The 14,326-nt window shown below is 52.8% G+C and overlaps 1 protein-coding gene across 3 annotated transcripts in view; it reads right to left on the reverse strand.

The window, feature by feature from the left end:
* SCN4A (sodium voltage-gated channel alpha subunit 4) overlaps positions 1-14,326 on the reverse strand; it is a 59,897-nt gene that overhangs the window by 32,273 nt on the left and 13,298 nt on the right. For all 3 annotated transcript variants that reach the window (XM_031657679.1, XM_031657680.1, XM_031657678.1), the window contains 5 exons: positions 2,047-2,713; positions 1,844-1,962; positions 1,628-1,717; positions 1,214-1,342; positions 654-745 (listed from right to left, as the gene is read on the reverse strand). In XM_031657679.1, the coding sequence (XP_031513539.1) occupies positions 654-745; positions 1,214-1,342; positions 1,628-1,717; positions 1,844-1,962; positions 2,047-2,319 (703 nt within the window). In that variant the 5' untranslated portion in view covers positions 2,320-2,713. The remainder of the gene's footprint in view (positions 1-653; positions 746-1,213; positions 1,343-1,627; positions 1,718-1,843; positions 1,963-2,046; positions 2,714-14,326) is intronic.

Consider the following 14,326-nt stretch of genomic DNA (forward strand, 5'->3'; position numbering starts at 1 on the left):
GCTGGAGTGCAGTGGCAAGACTACAGCTCATGGCAGCCTCAATCTCCTGGGCTCAAACTATCCTCCCGCCTCAGCCTCCCAAGTAGCTGGGACTATAGGAGAGCATAACCAGGCCTAGCTAATTTCTTTCTTCTTTTTTTTTTGAGATGGAATCTCACTCTGTTGCCCAGGCTGTAGTGCAGTGGCATGATTTTGGCTCACTGCCACCTCTGTCCCCTAGGTTCAAGTGATCCTCCTGCCTCAGCCTCCTGAGTAGATGGGACTACAGGTGCACACCACCATGCCAGGCTAATTTTTGTATTTTTAGTAGAGACAGGGTTTTGCTTTGTTGGCCAGGCTGGTCTCAAACTCCTGACCTTAGTTGATCCACCCGCCTCAGCCTCCCAAAGTACTGGGATTACAGGCATGAGCCACCGTACCCAGCTGAGTCTGTGCTCTTAACAACCTTGCCATGCTGCCTCTCAAATGCCTATCCTTCCAAGTAGAACTCCTTCTGCCCTCTGGTCACATGGGCCCCTCTGTATCCTGGCTTTGCTGTGAGTTCTACAAAAACACCAGCCTGGGAGTGTTGTGACACTGAGTCAGGTTCCAGGCCTGCACATGGTACGGGGGTCTCTCGGCTCAGGCAGAGGGTCCCTGCACCTCCCCAGTACCTGGGATGACCGTGATGGTTTTGAGAGCCCGCAGCACCCGGAAGGTCCTCAAGGCTGAGATGTTGCCCAAGTCCACAAACTCTGTCAGGTACCTGGGTAGGGGGTGGAAGGGTGTGGGGACTGTCAGAGGCTGGGGTGGGTGGTAGGACAAAAATCAGGGCTTCTCCAGGCCTGGAATGAGGATTCCCAAGAAATTGGGTGTACCACAGGGTCTGAGGGGCAGGGAAGACACCCCAAATCTCCTCTGGGAGCCCAAGAGTTGGGAAGGACAGTGCAGGAGCTCTGGGGGAGTGGGGATGGCAAAGACAGCCTGGCTCGCCCAGCGGGTAAGGGCCCATGGGCCTGTGGGTCAGGGCTGCCTCATGTGATTATCAGGAGTCCATCAGGAAAGCTCTGAGCCAGACCCTGAGAATGGCAGTTTCTAGAATTGTGCAGCTCCCTATCTGCACAACTGACCAATGTCCCCTGTAGCCCTCAGCCCAAGGCAGCTGCCCTCTTTGAGGCCTGGCCCCGTCCCCTCACCCACTCCAGCCTCAGGATGTCCTGGGGCCCCTGCTCACGCCATCATGATGACGCTGAAGTCCAGCCAGTTCCAGGGGTCCCGGAGGAATGTGAAGTCGTCGACACAGAAGCCTCGGGCCAGTATCTTGATGAGAGACTCAAAGGTGTAGATCCCCGTGAAGGTGTACCTGCGGGGGAGAGGGCCGGCCAGGGCAGACATGTCACCCGGGCAGGGGTGAGTGTGGCAACGACAGACCCCTAGAAGGGAGGGACACAGAAATAAAATATGCCACTCAGGTGGCTAAGGACACTAGCGAGTGATAGTGTGGCCACCCCGGGGGCTCAAGGTGTGGATGAGGGTCACAGTGACAGTGTGTCTCCCTGAAAGACAAGAGCAGCGTCACACAGAGGTGTAGACACCTGAAACGGGCTGTGTCCCAGGGCTGGGGAGCTCAGGGAGCAGGGAGACTTACTCCACATTCTTGGACCAGGGAGGCGGGTCACTCATGGTCATGAAGACGCAGTTGGTCAAGATGGTGATCATGATGAACATGCTGAACAGCGTGGGGCAGGGTCAAGGAAAGTGAGGAAGCAGCTAGGATGGGAGGTGACAGAGGGTCTCCTGGGCCAGAGCACCCCATCTTGCCCATCCCAAACCCCTTCCGCCTCTCCCGTCTCAGGCAGGATATGCGTGGATGAGCACCTTGATGGCCCCGCGCCTGACCAGGCTGAAGGGGCTCAGCAGGTAGAGAGCGGGTGTGGCGGAGAAGCGGAAGATGGCCTTGCCCTTGTTGAGTACGATGAAGGTCTAAGGTGGGGAGAGAGGCTGTGAGGCCCGGGGACAGACAGATGGACAGCAGACAGACAGAGGGGGGGCCCTCCCAGCCCAGACCTTCTTGTCACTGTAGTAGGGATCCAGGTCCTCCAGGGGGATGCCGATGACCTCCGGTGGGGGGTCCCCATAGATCATAGGTAGGTTCTTGCCAGCCTCCAAGTCACTTCGTGGCTTCCGTTCGGGCTCCTCGATCTCCATCTGCTTGTTCCGCTGCAGCCGGGCTTCCTGCTCCACCGCCCGCTGTTCTATGGCTGCCAGGGACTCCCGGGTGAAGGGGCGCAAGCAATCAGGGCCCAGAGGCACCAGGGTGCACAGAGATGGTCTGGCCATCCTCGCATCCTGGGCTCAGAGACCAGGAGGGTGGTGGGTGGCCAGGGGAGCTGCAGTGCGCAGCCCCGGAGTGCTGGGCGGCCGCCCCTCCCTGGGCCGGCCGTCCACTCCTCACCTCCTGCTTGCCCAGTGGCTGAGCCGGGGAGGTGGGCGTGCAGGCTCTGTCGGGACTGGGAGATGTACCTGCAAGGCCCAGGTGCTGCTGCTGCACGGGTGCTGGGCACAGAGCATCACCCCTGGCCCCACACCACGCTTTCCCCAGCAGTGGCAGGGGCCGCCCCCAGGACCGACGGCAAACCAACCAGATTCTTTGTGGCCTTGGGACTTGGGACCAACACCCTCGTGTCTTCGACTGCCTCCTGGGCTCAAGCTCCAGGAACTGTGTGGCTTCAGCCTAATGGGACAGAGAGAGAATCACAGCTGACTGTGCTCAGTTGACCTCTGGATGGGCCAAGATGAGGGGCCTGGTTGGGGAATTAGCCCAGAGTGGGACTGGCACAGGAACTTCATCCTGAGGGCCAACGTGGATCCTGATATTGGCCACCTGGAGATGTAGGTGGAGACCATGAAGGTGGCAGCCAGGCTCTGTGCAAAAAGGTTGCTGTGATTGATTAGTGATGTCTGCCAGGGGCACAAGGAGGAAGAATGTGGTGCCTCTGCCTGTATTTGCCATCCCTGGCCTGGAGGGAAGGGTAAAGGAAGATGGGGGTGGGTGTGGATTCCTCTTTCCTGACCTTTGGAGTACTTGGTGTTGGGCTGGGAGAGGGAAGAAGGAAGGGCCTTGGGCCCGGTAGAGGTCTCCCAGCAGTTCCCTCCCACCACCCTGGGGGACCTAGCCTACTGGGCAGGCAGGGGGAACTGGGAGAGGAACATTGAGTCTGGAGCGCTGCGGATGCTAACATGGAAGAGAAGGAGATACAGGGAAGGTCACAGGGACAAGGAGATAGACAACTCCAATGGTGGGGGCAGGGCTAGAGCTCCTGGGGACTGCTTTTGGCTGGTGGATGCACATACTGGATGGGGGGAAGGGGCACCCACCAGGAGCCTTTGATGCCTGTGAGCATTGTGTGGACTGGGCCCCACCTGGCCCCTCTCCCCTTCTGCCCAGCCCTCCAGAGCCTGTTCCCTGTAGAAGGGAAGGAGGATCACTTATTGCAAATGGCCCTGGGGGAATGATCACATCAGCAGGCAGTTGCAGAGAGACCCCTGCAGCCCAGCCGCACACAGCCACCGCGAGACCCACATGGACAGACCTGGAGCCACCCCTGCACCACAGAGACCTGGACACACCCCTAGAGACTCCCAAAGCCACACCTGAGGGTGGCCCTCTCCCAGTGGACCTTGACCCCTGCAGCAGCGCCCCCGTCCTGGTCAGCACAGGCACTTCTCAGGCTTGATCAACAGGTGGGGAGGGCGGCCAGGGAGAGGCCAGAGTCATTGGGCAGAGCTGGCCACGCCCCCATGCCTGGCTTCCCAGCTGCTCCCTACAGCACCCAGGGAGTCGTGTTTCCACGGGGATGACTCTGCTTATTCCTGCCAACCCTGCCCTCAGCTGCTCATTGGCCCCCATCGTGAGCATGGGCGTGTACGTGCACACACACTTGCACACACAGGCACACGCACGCACACCCGGCCTGGAGCCACCCCTCATGCAGACCTTCCCAGTTGCATCTCACAGCTCTGTCGTATACCTTGCCACCTTCCTCCCCATCACCCACCCCACATACACCCCTACATGCTGCTTGTCACTACGCAGAAGGTACCAACCAGCCAGATGGCTTTGAAGAGACCCCTGGGCTGCTGTGCACCCACCCAGTCCACAGTCCCTGCTGCGACGATCCTCCTGTCCTGATACTGCTCACTCTCTTCATTACAGGAGCCCAAGTAGGGCCACAAAAGCCCACAGACACATAGTCTGGCTCCCAACCCCAGCACTCGAGGAAATGACTCTCACCTGAGTCACCAGAGCTCCCCAGGGGACAGATCCAGTGTTTTCTTCCCCACCGGCCCTCCTGAGCTTCCCACACTGCTCACCACCTTTCTTCTTGGGAGCAGGACATCACCTGCGCATCTGGCCACTCTCCCCTGCTCTGCTCTGGGACCTGCCCCTTCCCTGCCCCTGGAAGATGCTTCTTCTCTGATGCCTGTTCTGCAGCCTGTTTTTTTTTTTTTTTTGCACAGCGCCCTTCAAAATGTTCACTTCCTCCTAATTTCCTCTTCTCCTATGCCTCCATTACCCCTGAGGTCTGGCTGTTTTGTAATGTGAGGGAAAGAATGTCCTCACTGGTTCCACTTGTTAAAGCTGGCTTTGGTTGGTGGTTGCCCGAAGCATCTTAGTGGTAGATCTGGCCAGTTCCACACCCTACTGAGGCTCTCTCTCCAGTGTCACTGCCCTTTCCACCCTCCACCCCTCACCTGCTCTGTTCAAATAACCTCCCTGAGTAGTGACATGCTCCTGTAGTCCCAGCTACAGAGGCAGGAGGATCCCTTAAGCTCAGGAGTTCAAGGCTGCAGTGAGCCACGATGGCGCCACTGGTCCTCTAGCCTGGGTGACAGAGTGAGACCCTGTCTCAAAAACCAACTGAAAAAACCCCTCCCACCGGGTTCTCCCCTAGACTACCATAAATATTTGTAAAATCACAAATTTCACCCCTGCTTAAATATTTAATGGCTTTCCACTGCTTAAGAGTAAGTCCTAAGCCCTACCCAGGGCTCCCAAGGCCCTCCATGATCAGATCCCTACCTCATCACCTACCCTTCCCCCATCCTCTGGCCATGCTACCTCCATTTTCACAAATGGGCCAAGCTATTTCCCACCCTCCTGCCCTAACCCCCATGCCTTTGCTTGTGGTTTGCTCTCCTCCCAGAGCACCCATCTTCTTTGTCTCCCTGGAGAGCTTCCATTCATCTTTCTAGACTCAACCCACACAAAAACCATCTCCTCCAGGAAGGCCTCCCTGGGTACCCTGGCCGGGTGGAACTCTCCCCTTGTTTGTGTCACCAGCTCAATAAAAGTTTATCAAATGAATAAGTGAGTGAATTACAGAGGCACTCCACCTTAGCTCTTTTCTCCTTTAAACATACCCTGAACCTAAATCATAACCAGAAACCATATCTCCTCTGAAATCACCACTTCAAGCTCTCCCCTTGTCCCTGCCACCTCAGCTCCTGGCTCAGGGGCCCAGTTGCTATAATCTTTGGGCATCTTCAATTCTTTGACCCTGCACTTTCTCCCTCTCCATCAGACTGCTTCTGACTTCACGTCCCTCCTCATGTAGCCTCACTTAGAAGATCACCATTCTGGTCCCTCCTCCACAACTCCCAGGGTGTGATCTCTCTCCTTCTATCACACTGTCCTGGGGAACCCCTAAACTGCATGTCCCCAGCTCTGTTTTTCCAAAGTCAGCCCTGAGCTGGAGAAATGTGGCTGGGGAAATGGTATGACCAGGTTGAGCTCATCTTAAATTCATGGTCACATACTCTGGGTTTGTCCTCAATCCTGCCAGCCCTGTAGTGTGGATTTTTCTGGTAGGCTCACTTTTCCACTTTTTGAAAAGAACTATTTCATGCCTTCTCCTCTTTCCTCAGACCTCCACATTCCTCCCCATGTGCCTCCCAGCTGATGGTCTTCCCTGGGGAAGGAAGAACCACCACACACTGTCAAATCCACAGAACCGTCTCCCCATCCCACCCCGTCTTCCTCCATCTTGTTAGAATAATAATAATAAGCAAGAATCAGACTTTCCTGGGGCTCAGGACCCCAGCCCCTCTTGCTTCTCAGAGATCTTTCCAGGTGTCCTCTCTCTACGGCCCATCCACTTCTCCCCATCTGTGAACAGACTCTAGTTTCCCCACTTTAAAAACAATGGCAGTAGTGACAAAACTCCCCTTCTGGCCCCACACCTCCCTGCATCTATTGCCCTATTTTCCTGTTCCTCTTCAGAGTAAAACTTCTTAGAAAGTGTCTACACCAGCTGTCTTGACTTCCTTACCTTTCATTCTCTCTCCAATCCATTCCAACCTGGCTTCCCTTTCCCTCAACTGAAACTACTTTTGTCAAGTCACTAACACCCTCCCTGCTGCCAAGTTCAGTGAACACGCTTCTGTCCTCAGCTCCATACAGCCCAGTTGGCCACAGCCCCTTTCTGGAAGCACTTGATTCTCGCAGCCTCCATGGAAGCTGCTCACTGTTTACCTTCCACATCCCTGGCTGCTCTGTATCACTTTCCTCTGCTTGTCCTGATTTCTCTCCCCAGTCTCTAAGGTTTTTCAGGGTTCAAGCTGGTTCGGGGTGGCATCATTCCTATGACTATAAATAATGTCGTGGGGCCAGGCACAGTGTCTCACGCCTATAATCCCAGTGCTTTGGGAGGCCAAGGTGGGAGGATCGTTTGAGCCTAGGAATTGGAGACCAGTCTGGGCCACAAAGTGAGACCCTGTCTCCACGAAAAATAAAATAATTAACTGGGTGTGATGGTGTGTGCCTATAGTCCCAGCTATTCAGGAGGCTGAGGCAGGAGGATCACTTGAACCCAAGGAAGTGGAGTCTGCAGTGAGCTGTGATTGCGCTACTGCACTCCAGCCTGGGCAACAGAGCAAGACCCTGTCTCTAAAAATCAATAAATACAATAAAATAATAAATCAGTTATAAAATAATAAGTTCATGAATAAAATAACAGTCATGTCATGGGAATGTGATAGACGTCTCTCTTGAAGTCCAGGCTGGTATATTCAACTGCCCCTGGACGGCTCCACTGGGATGGCTCACACCCTCCCAACTGCAATCAGACATTTGCATTTTCCACTGTTCCACCCAGGAAATGGCATCACTGCTATTGGCTGCTCAAATCAAAAATTAGGGTGTCTCCCTGAATTCTCCTTTTCCTTCACCTTCCACACCAGCCTGTCCAAAGTTCTATTAATATCATCTCCAACATACACCTATACTTGACATTTTTCCATCTCCCTGGGTCCATACCACAATAGTCTCTTACAATAGCCTGTTTCCTGCTATCTGCTTTTGCACACACGCCCTCCGAATCAGGCCCCTACAATAGCCATGAATCTTTTAAAAACAAAAACTAGTCATGCTGTTTCTCCTTTTAAAATTCTCCAGGCTGGGCGCAGTGGTTCACACCTGTAATCCCAGCACTTTGGGAGGCCGAGGCAGGTGGATCACCTGAGGTCAGGAGTTCAAGATGAGCCTGACCAACATGGTGAAACCGCATGTCTACTTAAAATGCAAAAATTAGCCAGACGTGGTGGTGGGCAACTGTAATCCCAGGTACTCAGGAGGCTAAGGCAGGAGAATCGTTTGAGCCTGGGAGAGGGAGGTTGCAATGAGCTGAGATCATGCCACTGCATTCCAGCCTCGGCGACAGAGTGAGACTCTGTCTCAAAAAAATAAAATAAAATAAAATATACATAATAAAATAAAATTCTCCAGTAATTTCTTGTTACACTTAGAGTAAACCTAACCTTACCATAGTGGCCTCCTTGGCCTGGTGATCGAACCTCTCACCTTTGTCTCCTGATCTGCCCCTCCAGTCTCACTGGCCTCCTTCCAGCTCCTTGACCACTGCGCTGGCTCCTGCTCTTGGCCTCCACCCAGCTCCTGCTCCCCCTAGGTCCCTCTTCCCTCTCCCCTTTCACATGGATTTTCCTTCTCATCCCTCTGTGCTAAGCTCAAACGTCCCCTCTTCCAAGGGGCCTTCCTTCTCCTTCACTCCCCGTGACAGACCCCTGCATTTTTCTTGACATCATATATCATAATTTGTAATCACTTGCTTATTTGCCTCATGTATTTGTCTGTCACCCTCACTAGGCTGAAACGCCAAGAGAACAGTGACTGTGTCTGCCCAGTCCCAACACTGTGCACACAGTAGGCACTTAATAAGTGTCTGTTGAATGAATGAGCAAATGGGGCCTTGGATACAGACCTTTCCAGGGATACAATGGATTCTGATATGTTTCGTTGATTCAGTCATTCATCTACCCATTTATTCATTCTGTTTGTGGGCTGGAAGCTGAGCTGGGCATGAGTAGGACAGAAAGCTGCCACAGCTGACAGTCCTGGGGGAGGTAGACGTGGCACATGGCGGCTGAGACACAAGGAGATGGCGAGGCCTGCCCTCAAGAGGGGAGTTGACTGTGTTTTGCGAGTTTGAGTGGATTACTTCCAAGTAGGGGAAGGAAAGATGTGGCTTTTCGGTTGGGCCTCGAAGGATGAGTGAGTCAGGAACACAGGGAAGTGGAGGGGAAGGACATCGCAAGGGGCGAGAATAACCAGAGCAAAGACAGGCAGGACGCAGGGAACTCCCTCATGTGTAGCACAGAAGCTGTTAAGGGGCTTGGGGGCAGGGAAGATGGCAGCTGGGCCAGGGCTTGCTGCAGGCCTGAGGGTCTGGACTTTAACCTGCAGCCTCAGGGAGCCCCTCACAGGGTAGGTGGGCTGGGGTGGCGCCATCATTGGCAGCATGTGTGGTCCTCTGGTCCACACTTTCCGTGTGTCTAGAATAGAGAGCATGAGTTGTGTTGTTTCAACGGGCAGCAGTGGAGGAATGGAAGGATGTCTGGGATGTACAAACGGTGACTTCCTAGTAGGGACAAAGCACCAACAAAGCCCCAGGAGATAAGTCAGGCGATGGGCTGGCCATCTCCATGTGTCTCCCTAGGCCACAGGCAGAAGTAATGGGGCCAAGATGACAGCTCCTGCTGTCCTTCCACTCGCCTCCACCCCCGAGTTATCCCCTGAGATGTGGCAGCTGAGGGTCTGGGGGAGCTCCAGGCAACCTCCTCCCAGTGAATTTAAGAATGTTGGAGTCTGTGGGCCATGGTGGCTCACGTCTGTAATCCCAGCTCTTTGGGAAGGCGAGGGAGGAGGACTGCTTGAGTTCAGGAGTTCAAGACCAGCCTCGGCAACATAGCGAGACCCTGTCTCTACTAAAAAATGAAACAAATCAGCCGGGGTTGGTAGTGTGCGCCTGTGGTCTCAGCTACTTGGGAGATGGAGCGGGAGGATCACTTGAGCCGCAGTGAGCTATGACTGTGTCACTGCATGCCAGCCTGGATGACAGAGTGAGACCCTGTTTCAAAAAAAGAAAAAAAAGAATGTTGGAGTCACAAGGACTTGAGAGCAACAAGTCCGACTCCCTCATTTTGCAGATGGAGAAACTAAGGCCCAGAGAGGACCAGAACCCACCCAGAGCTCACATATTTATTCATTCAACAAACATTTTCTGAACACCTGCTACAGCGTGCTGGGCTGTGGTCTGGGTGCCAGGGCAGACCGCGGCAGTGGCAAAGTCCCTGTCCTCACTGAGCTTGCATTCCAGAGGGAGGGGGCAGGCGGTAAATAGGGAAGCAAATAAGATAATTTTAGCGAGTGATAAATGAGAAGCTGAGCCAAGACTCAAACCCAGCTCCTCAGGAGCCAGGGCTGGAGTCTGTTTCACAAGCGAAAAGTCCCATGGAACCTCCGTTGAAATGGAAGTTTGGGCGGAAGTGGTGGGCAAATTCAGGCCATCCTGGGGGCCTGGAAGTGGTGAGCTGACAGGGATGCGGGGGGAGGGGTTGGGAGTCTGAGAGCCAGGCTCGGGCCAGCTGTCTTCGGGCAGGGAGCCGAGGCTGAGGACGCTGGAGGGCGAGGCAGCTCTTCTCTGGAGTGGGTCCAGCCCTGCATTGTCTCTCTCTGTGGTGCAGCCAGATCGGAACACCCAATTCCAGATATAGTCTGATCACAGAGGCCTTTTCTCCCTGGCCTGGAGACCCTTTATTCATTCTGCGATGGCATCACTTCTTCCACAGCCCAAACAAAGCTGGGGTTTGCAGTCACTCCTAGGTCTTTTCCTCATGAGCTGGGGTCCAATTAGGTCTTCCCCTTCTTATGCACTGTGCAACGGATTTTTCTCTTTTAAACCCACGTGCACCTCACAAAATAGTAGTATCTTGAATCCAACAATGTATGAAAAGAATTATACACCACGATCAAGTGGAATTTATCTCAGGTATGCGAGGCAGGTTCAACATTTGAAAATCAGACGGGACGCGGTGGTTTATGCCTGTAATCCAGCACTTTGGGAGACCAAGGTGGGCAGATTGCTTGAGCACAGTTCGAGAACAACCTGGACAACATGGTGAAACCTCATCTCTACAAAAAGTACAAAAAGTTAGCTGGGTGTGTGTGGTGGTGGCCACCTACAGTTGCAGCTAACCAGGAAGCTGAGGTGGGAGGATCACCTGAGCTCTGGAGGTCAAGGCTGCAGTGAGCCGTGATCACACCACTGCACTCCAGCCTGAGTGACAGAGTGAGACCTTGTTGCAAAAAAAAAAAAAAAAAAAAAAATCAGTTAACATAATCCATCACATCAACAGGCTAAAGAAGAAAGATCACATAATCATATCAATAGATGCAGCAAAAGCATTTGACAAAATGCAGCTCCCATTCATGATGAAGTCTCAGCAAACTAGAAGTAGAGGGAAACTTCCTGAAGTTAACAGAGTGTTTACCAGGAAACCTACAACTAAAATTGCTTTGTTTTTTGTTTGTTTGTTTGTTTTTTGACAGAGCTTCATTCTTGTTGCCCAGGGTGGAGTGCAATGGAGTAATCTCGGCTGCAACCTCCGCCTCCTGGGTTCAAGCAATTCTCCTGCCTCAGCCTCTTAAGTATCTGGGATTACAGGTGTGCACCACCATGCCTGGGTAATTTTGTATTTTTTTTAGTAGAGACTGGGTTTCACCATGTTGGTCAGGCTAGTCTCGACCTCCTGACCTCAGGTGATCCACCCACCTTGGCCTCCCAAAGTGCTGGGATTACAGGCATGAGCCATCGTGCCTGGCCTAACATTGCTCTCAATGGTGAGAAACTCACAGCTTTCCCACTTAGATCACGATCAAGGTAAGGCTGTCCCCTCTCACCACAACTTTCCAGCATCAGACTGAAAGTCCCAGCTAATGCAATAGGACAAGAAAATGAAATAAAAGGTATTCTGACTGGGAAGGAAGAAATAAAACTATCTTTGTTCACAAATGATGTGATTGTCTAAGTACAAAATCAGAATCAACACGAAAATTTGTAGAACTAATCATGATAACAGCAGGGTTGCAGGATACAAGGTTAATATAAATCCAGATGCAGGATTTTACATCTTCCTCTACTTAAGTTCCCTTTGCTCATTGTACCTCTTCACCTCCAGTCCTCTGAAGGTCAGCTGGATCTTGATTTTTCTTCAGTTCAAGGCCATCCCTCACAGCTGAGTGTCTCTGATCCTGTCCCAAATTATTGGCCAGGCAAAGCTCAGGACAGATCTCCCTCCCTATCCCCATTATATCCTTCTAGAACCTTCCCTCGTGGGACAACTACGCTTTTGGTGAGGGTTCTTCAAACATCCAGAAATCCACCCAGCTGAAGTGCATCAGCCTGAAATCCCCAAAGTGGTCTCAGCCATGCCCCTGCCAGCCTGGAATATAAAAGCCACTGTAAGGTACTAATATGGTTGGACTCTGTATCCCTACCCAAATCTCATGTTGTAGCTCCCATAATTCCCACATGTTAGGAGGGACGCAGTGAGAGATAATTGAATCACGGGGGTGGATCTTTCCTGTGCTGTTCTCATGATACTGAATAAGTCTCATGAAAATTTGATGGTTTTAAAAATGGAAAGTTTCCCTGCACAAGGTCTCTCTCTCTCCCTTCACCTGCTGCCATCCATGTAAGATGCGACTTGCTCCTCCCTGCCTTCTGCCATGATTATGAGGCTTCCCCAGGCATGAGGAGCTGTAAGCCCAATAAACCTCTTTCTTTTGTAAAGTGCCCAGTCTGGGCACTGTCTTTATCAGCAGCGTGAAAACAGACTAATACAGGTACTCTCTTGGAAGATTGAGAATGAATGTGATCTGCCCCTCACTGCCTTCCCTGTTAACTCCAGAGTACATCCTTCCAGATGCAGAGGTGGCAGGTTGCTTGCTGGCCTTGCTCAGGCACCAGCCATCTCCCCTCTTGCCAACCAAGCATGCTCTTCATCTCTGGCAAAGCTGCTAGCTACCCACAAGGATCTAGCTGTTTTGTTTCTCTACGGATTGGGAGCAAAATGATCAAGTACCATCTGCGGCCAGTGGCGACCCCTCACCCCCAAGCTTCACCTGCAGTGGGGACTCAGACTTGGAACTTCCTGGGAGTCTAAAACAGACCAGACTTCTTTGTCCTGGCCAAAGACAGCACCGGGCATCCGGGTGGCCCACTTCCCAAATTCCTATGTTCCTGCTATGGCCCAGCTCCAGGAGTGAAAAATCCATCCCTGTGTCCCCCAGGTTGTAAGTCTCAAGTCACAACTTTTTCTCAGCTGGGGCAGGTTGGGGGTGGGGATGGGAAGGGGGTAGCTGTATTGTTTCTCTGCCAGCACTTAGGTCCTGGAGAGGAGGAAGAGTGGCCTGTGCCTTGGCAGGCAGGGGCCTAGAGGAAGTCACCCCAGGTGGCCCTCCCCTCCTGGCCTGACACTCTGCAGAGGAAATCTGCTCTGAGAGACTTTGGAGGGAGGCCTGGAGCCAGTAGCCTCGGGCGGAAACCTCCAGACACTCAGGGACCCAGAGAGTTCCGGAAACCAATTGGGGTGATGTTGGGGTGGGCTCCTGGGTGAGAGATGGGCAAAGCTGATTGCATTTTCCATGGGGGCTCACTAGGTCAGAACAAGCCTTTCTGTTTTAAGCTCCTGATTCAACCAGCCTGATAACTTGTTCTACCCAAAGGGTAAGAGTAACAGTGGTGGCCATGTTTATTTCACACCTACTGTATGCCACGGTTGGTTTCCTATTCAGGATGTATGGGCAGGCCCTCCTTTCATGATCAGCCCCATTCCCTGACAATTTCCAAAGGCTCTCCAAGAACACTGGTTAGTTTTGTTTTTGCTTTTTTTTTTTTTTTTTTTTTTGAGACAAAGTCTCACTTTGTCACCCAGGCTGGAGTGCAGTGGCACGATCTCAGCTCATTGCAACCTCTGCCCCCCGGGTTCAAGCAATTCTGTCTGTCTCAGCCTCCCAAGTAGCTGGGATTACAGGTGCCCACCACCATGCCTGGCTAATTTTCGTTGGCCAGGCTGGTCTTGAACTCCTGGACTCAAGTGATTCACCTACCTCAGCCTCTCAAAGTGCTGGGTTTACAGGCATGCGCTACCGCACCCAGCCAACTGGTTTGTTTTTCCCCAACTTTCTTCCTCCTCTCCCAAACCTGACCCTTTTCCTCTACCCAGAGTGCTTCTAACAGGTTCAGGTCTGATGAAATAAAAGCCCACAAACATGCTGTTTGGGTTTCAGGCACTGTGATCGCTTCCCACTAACTTCTCCTGGTTCATCTGTCGGCCCCAGAAGCTTTTCTCCCTAAACACAAGGTTCCAGAGTGGGTTTCTCCTCCCAAGTCTGAGCCTTAAGTTAAAAGAATTTGTAAGATGTGGAATTCTGAGTTTCAGTCAGCTTGGGAAAGATTTTCCTTAGTGTGGGAGGGGCTGGTTTCTCTGGCCCCCAAATCTCCATGCAGTCACCTGTTGTGCTGACATGCACAGGTCCACGAGGTGGAGGCTTAAGAAATATTTCTAGATGAAAAGTTATCACGGACATGTTCATTTGGAGCTTATCACGTGCCAGGCACTGTCCTAGGGACTTCGCTTTCGTCATCCTAGCTAACCAGCAGTGGAGTCAGGACTCAAATGCAGCTCTCTCTCATGCCAAGCCCCTGCGCCTGCTACTACAGACTCGGCCTCCTTCCAGCCCTTTGGGGAACTGGGCTAGGCATAGCTGCCCTCCCTCAGCACGGGGCCCACCCAGGTTGAGGTCCCACTCAGTTTGCTCCCTGGGCCAGCCTGACCCTCAACCATCTATCCCCTTCAAAGGGCAGGCCAGATCCTTGGGCCAAGCCCCTGAGAGGCGTGGGCTGGGGTTGGCATCTGGTAGGTCCTGGTAGGGTCATGCTCAGGATTCCTGAGGCTTTGTGCTGGGAGCTGTGTGTGGGAGGGGTCA

Source organism: Papio anubis, chromosome 17, assembly GCF_008728515.1.
Source record: "Papio anubis isolate 15944 chromosome 17, Panubis1.0, whole genome shotgun sequence".
Classification (NCBI taxonomy): domain Eukaryota; kingdom Metazoa; phylum Chordata; class Mammalia; order Primates; family Cercopithecidae; genus Papio; species Papio anubis.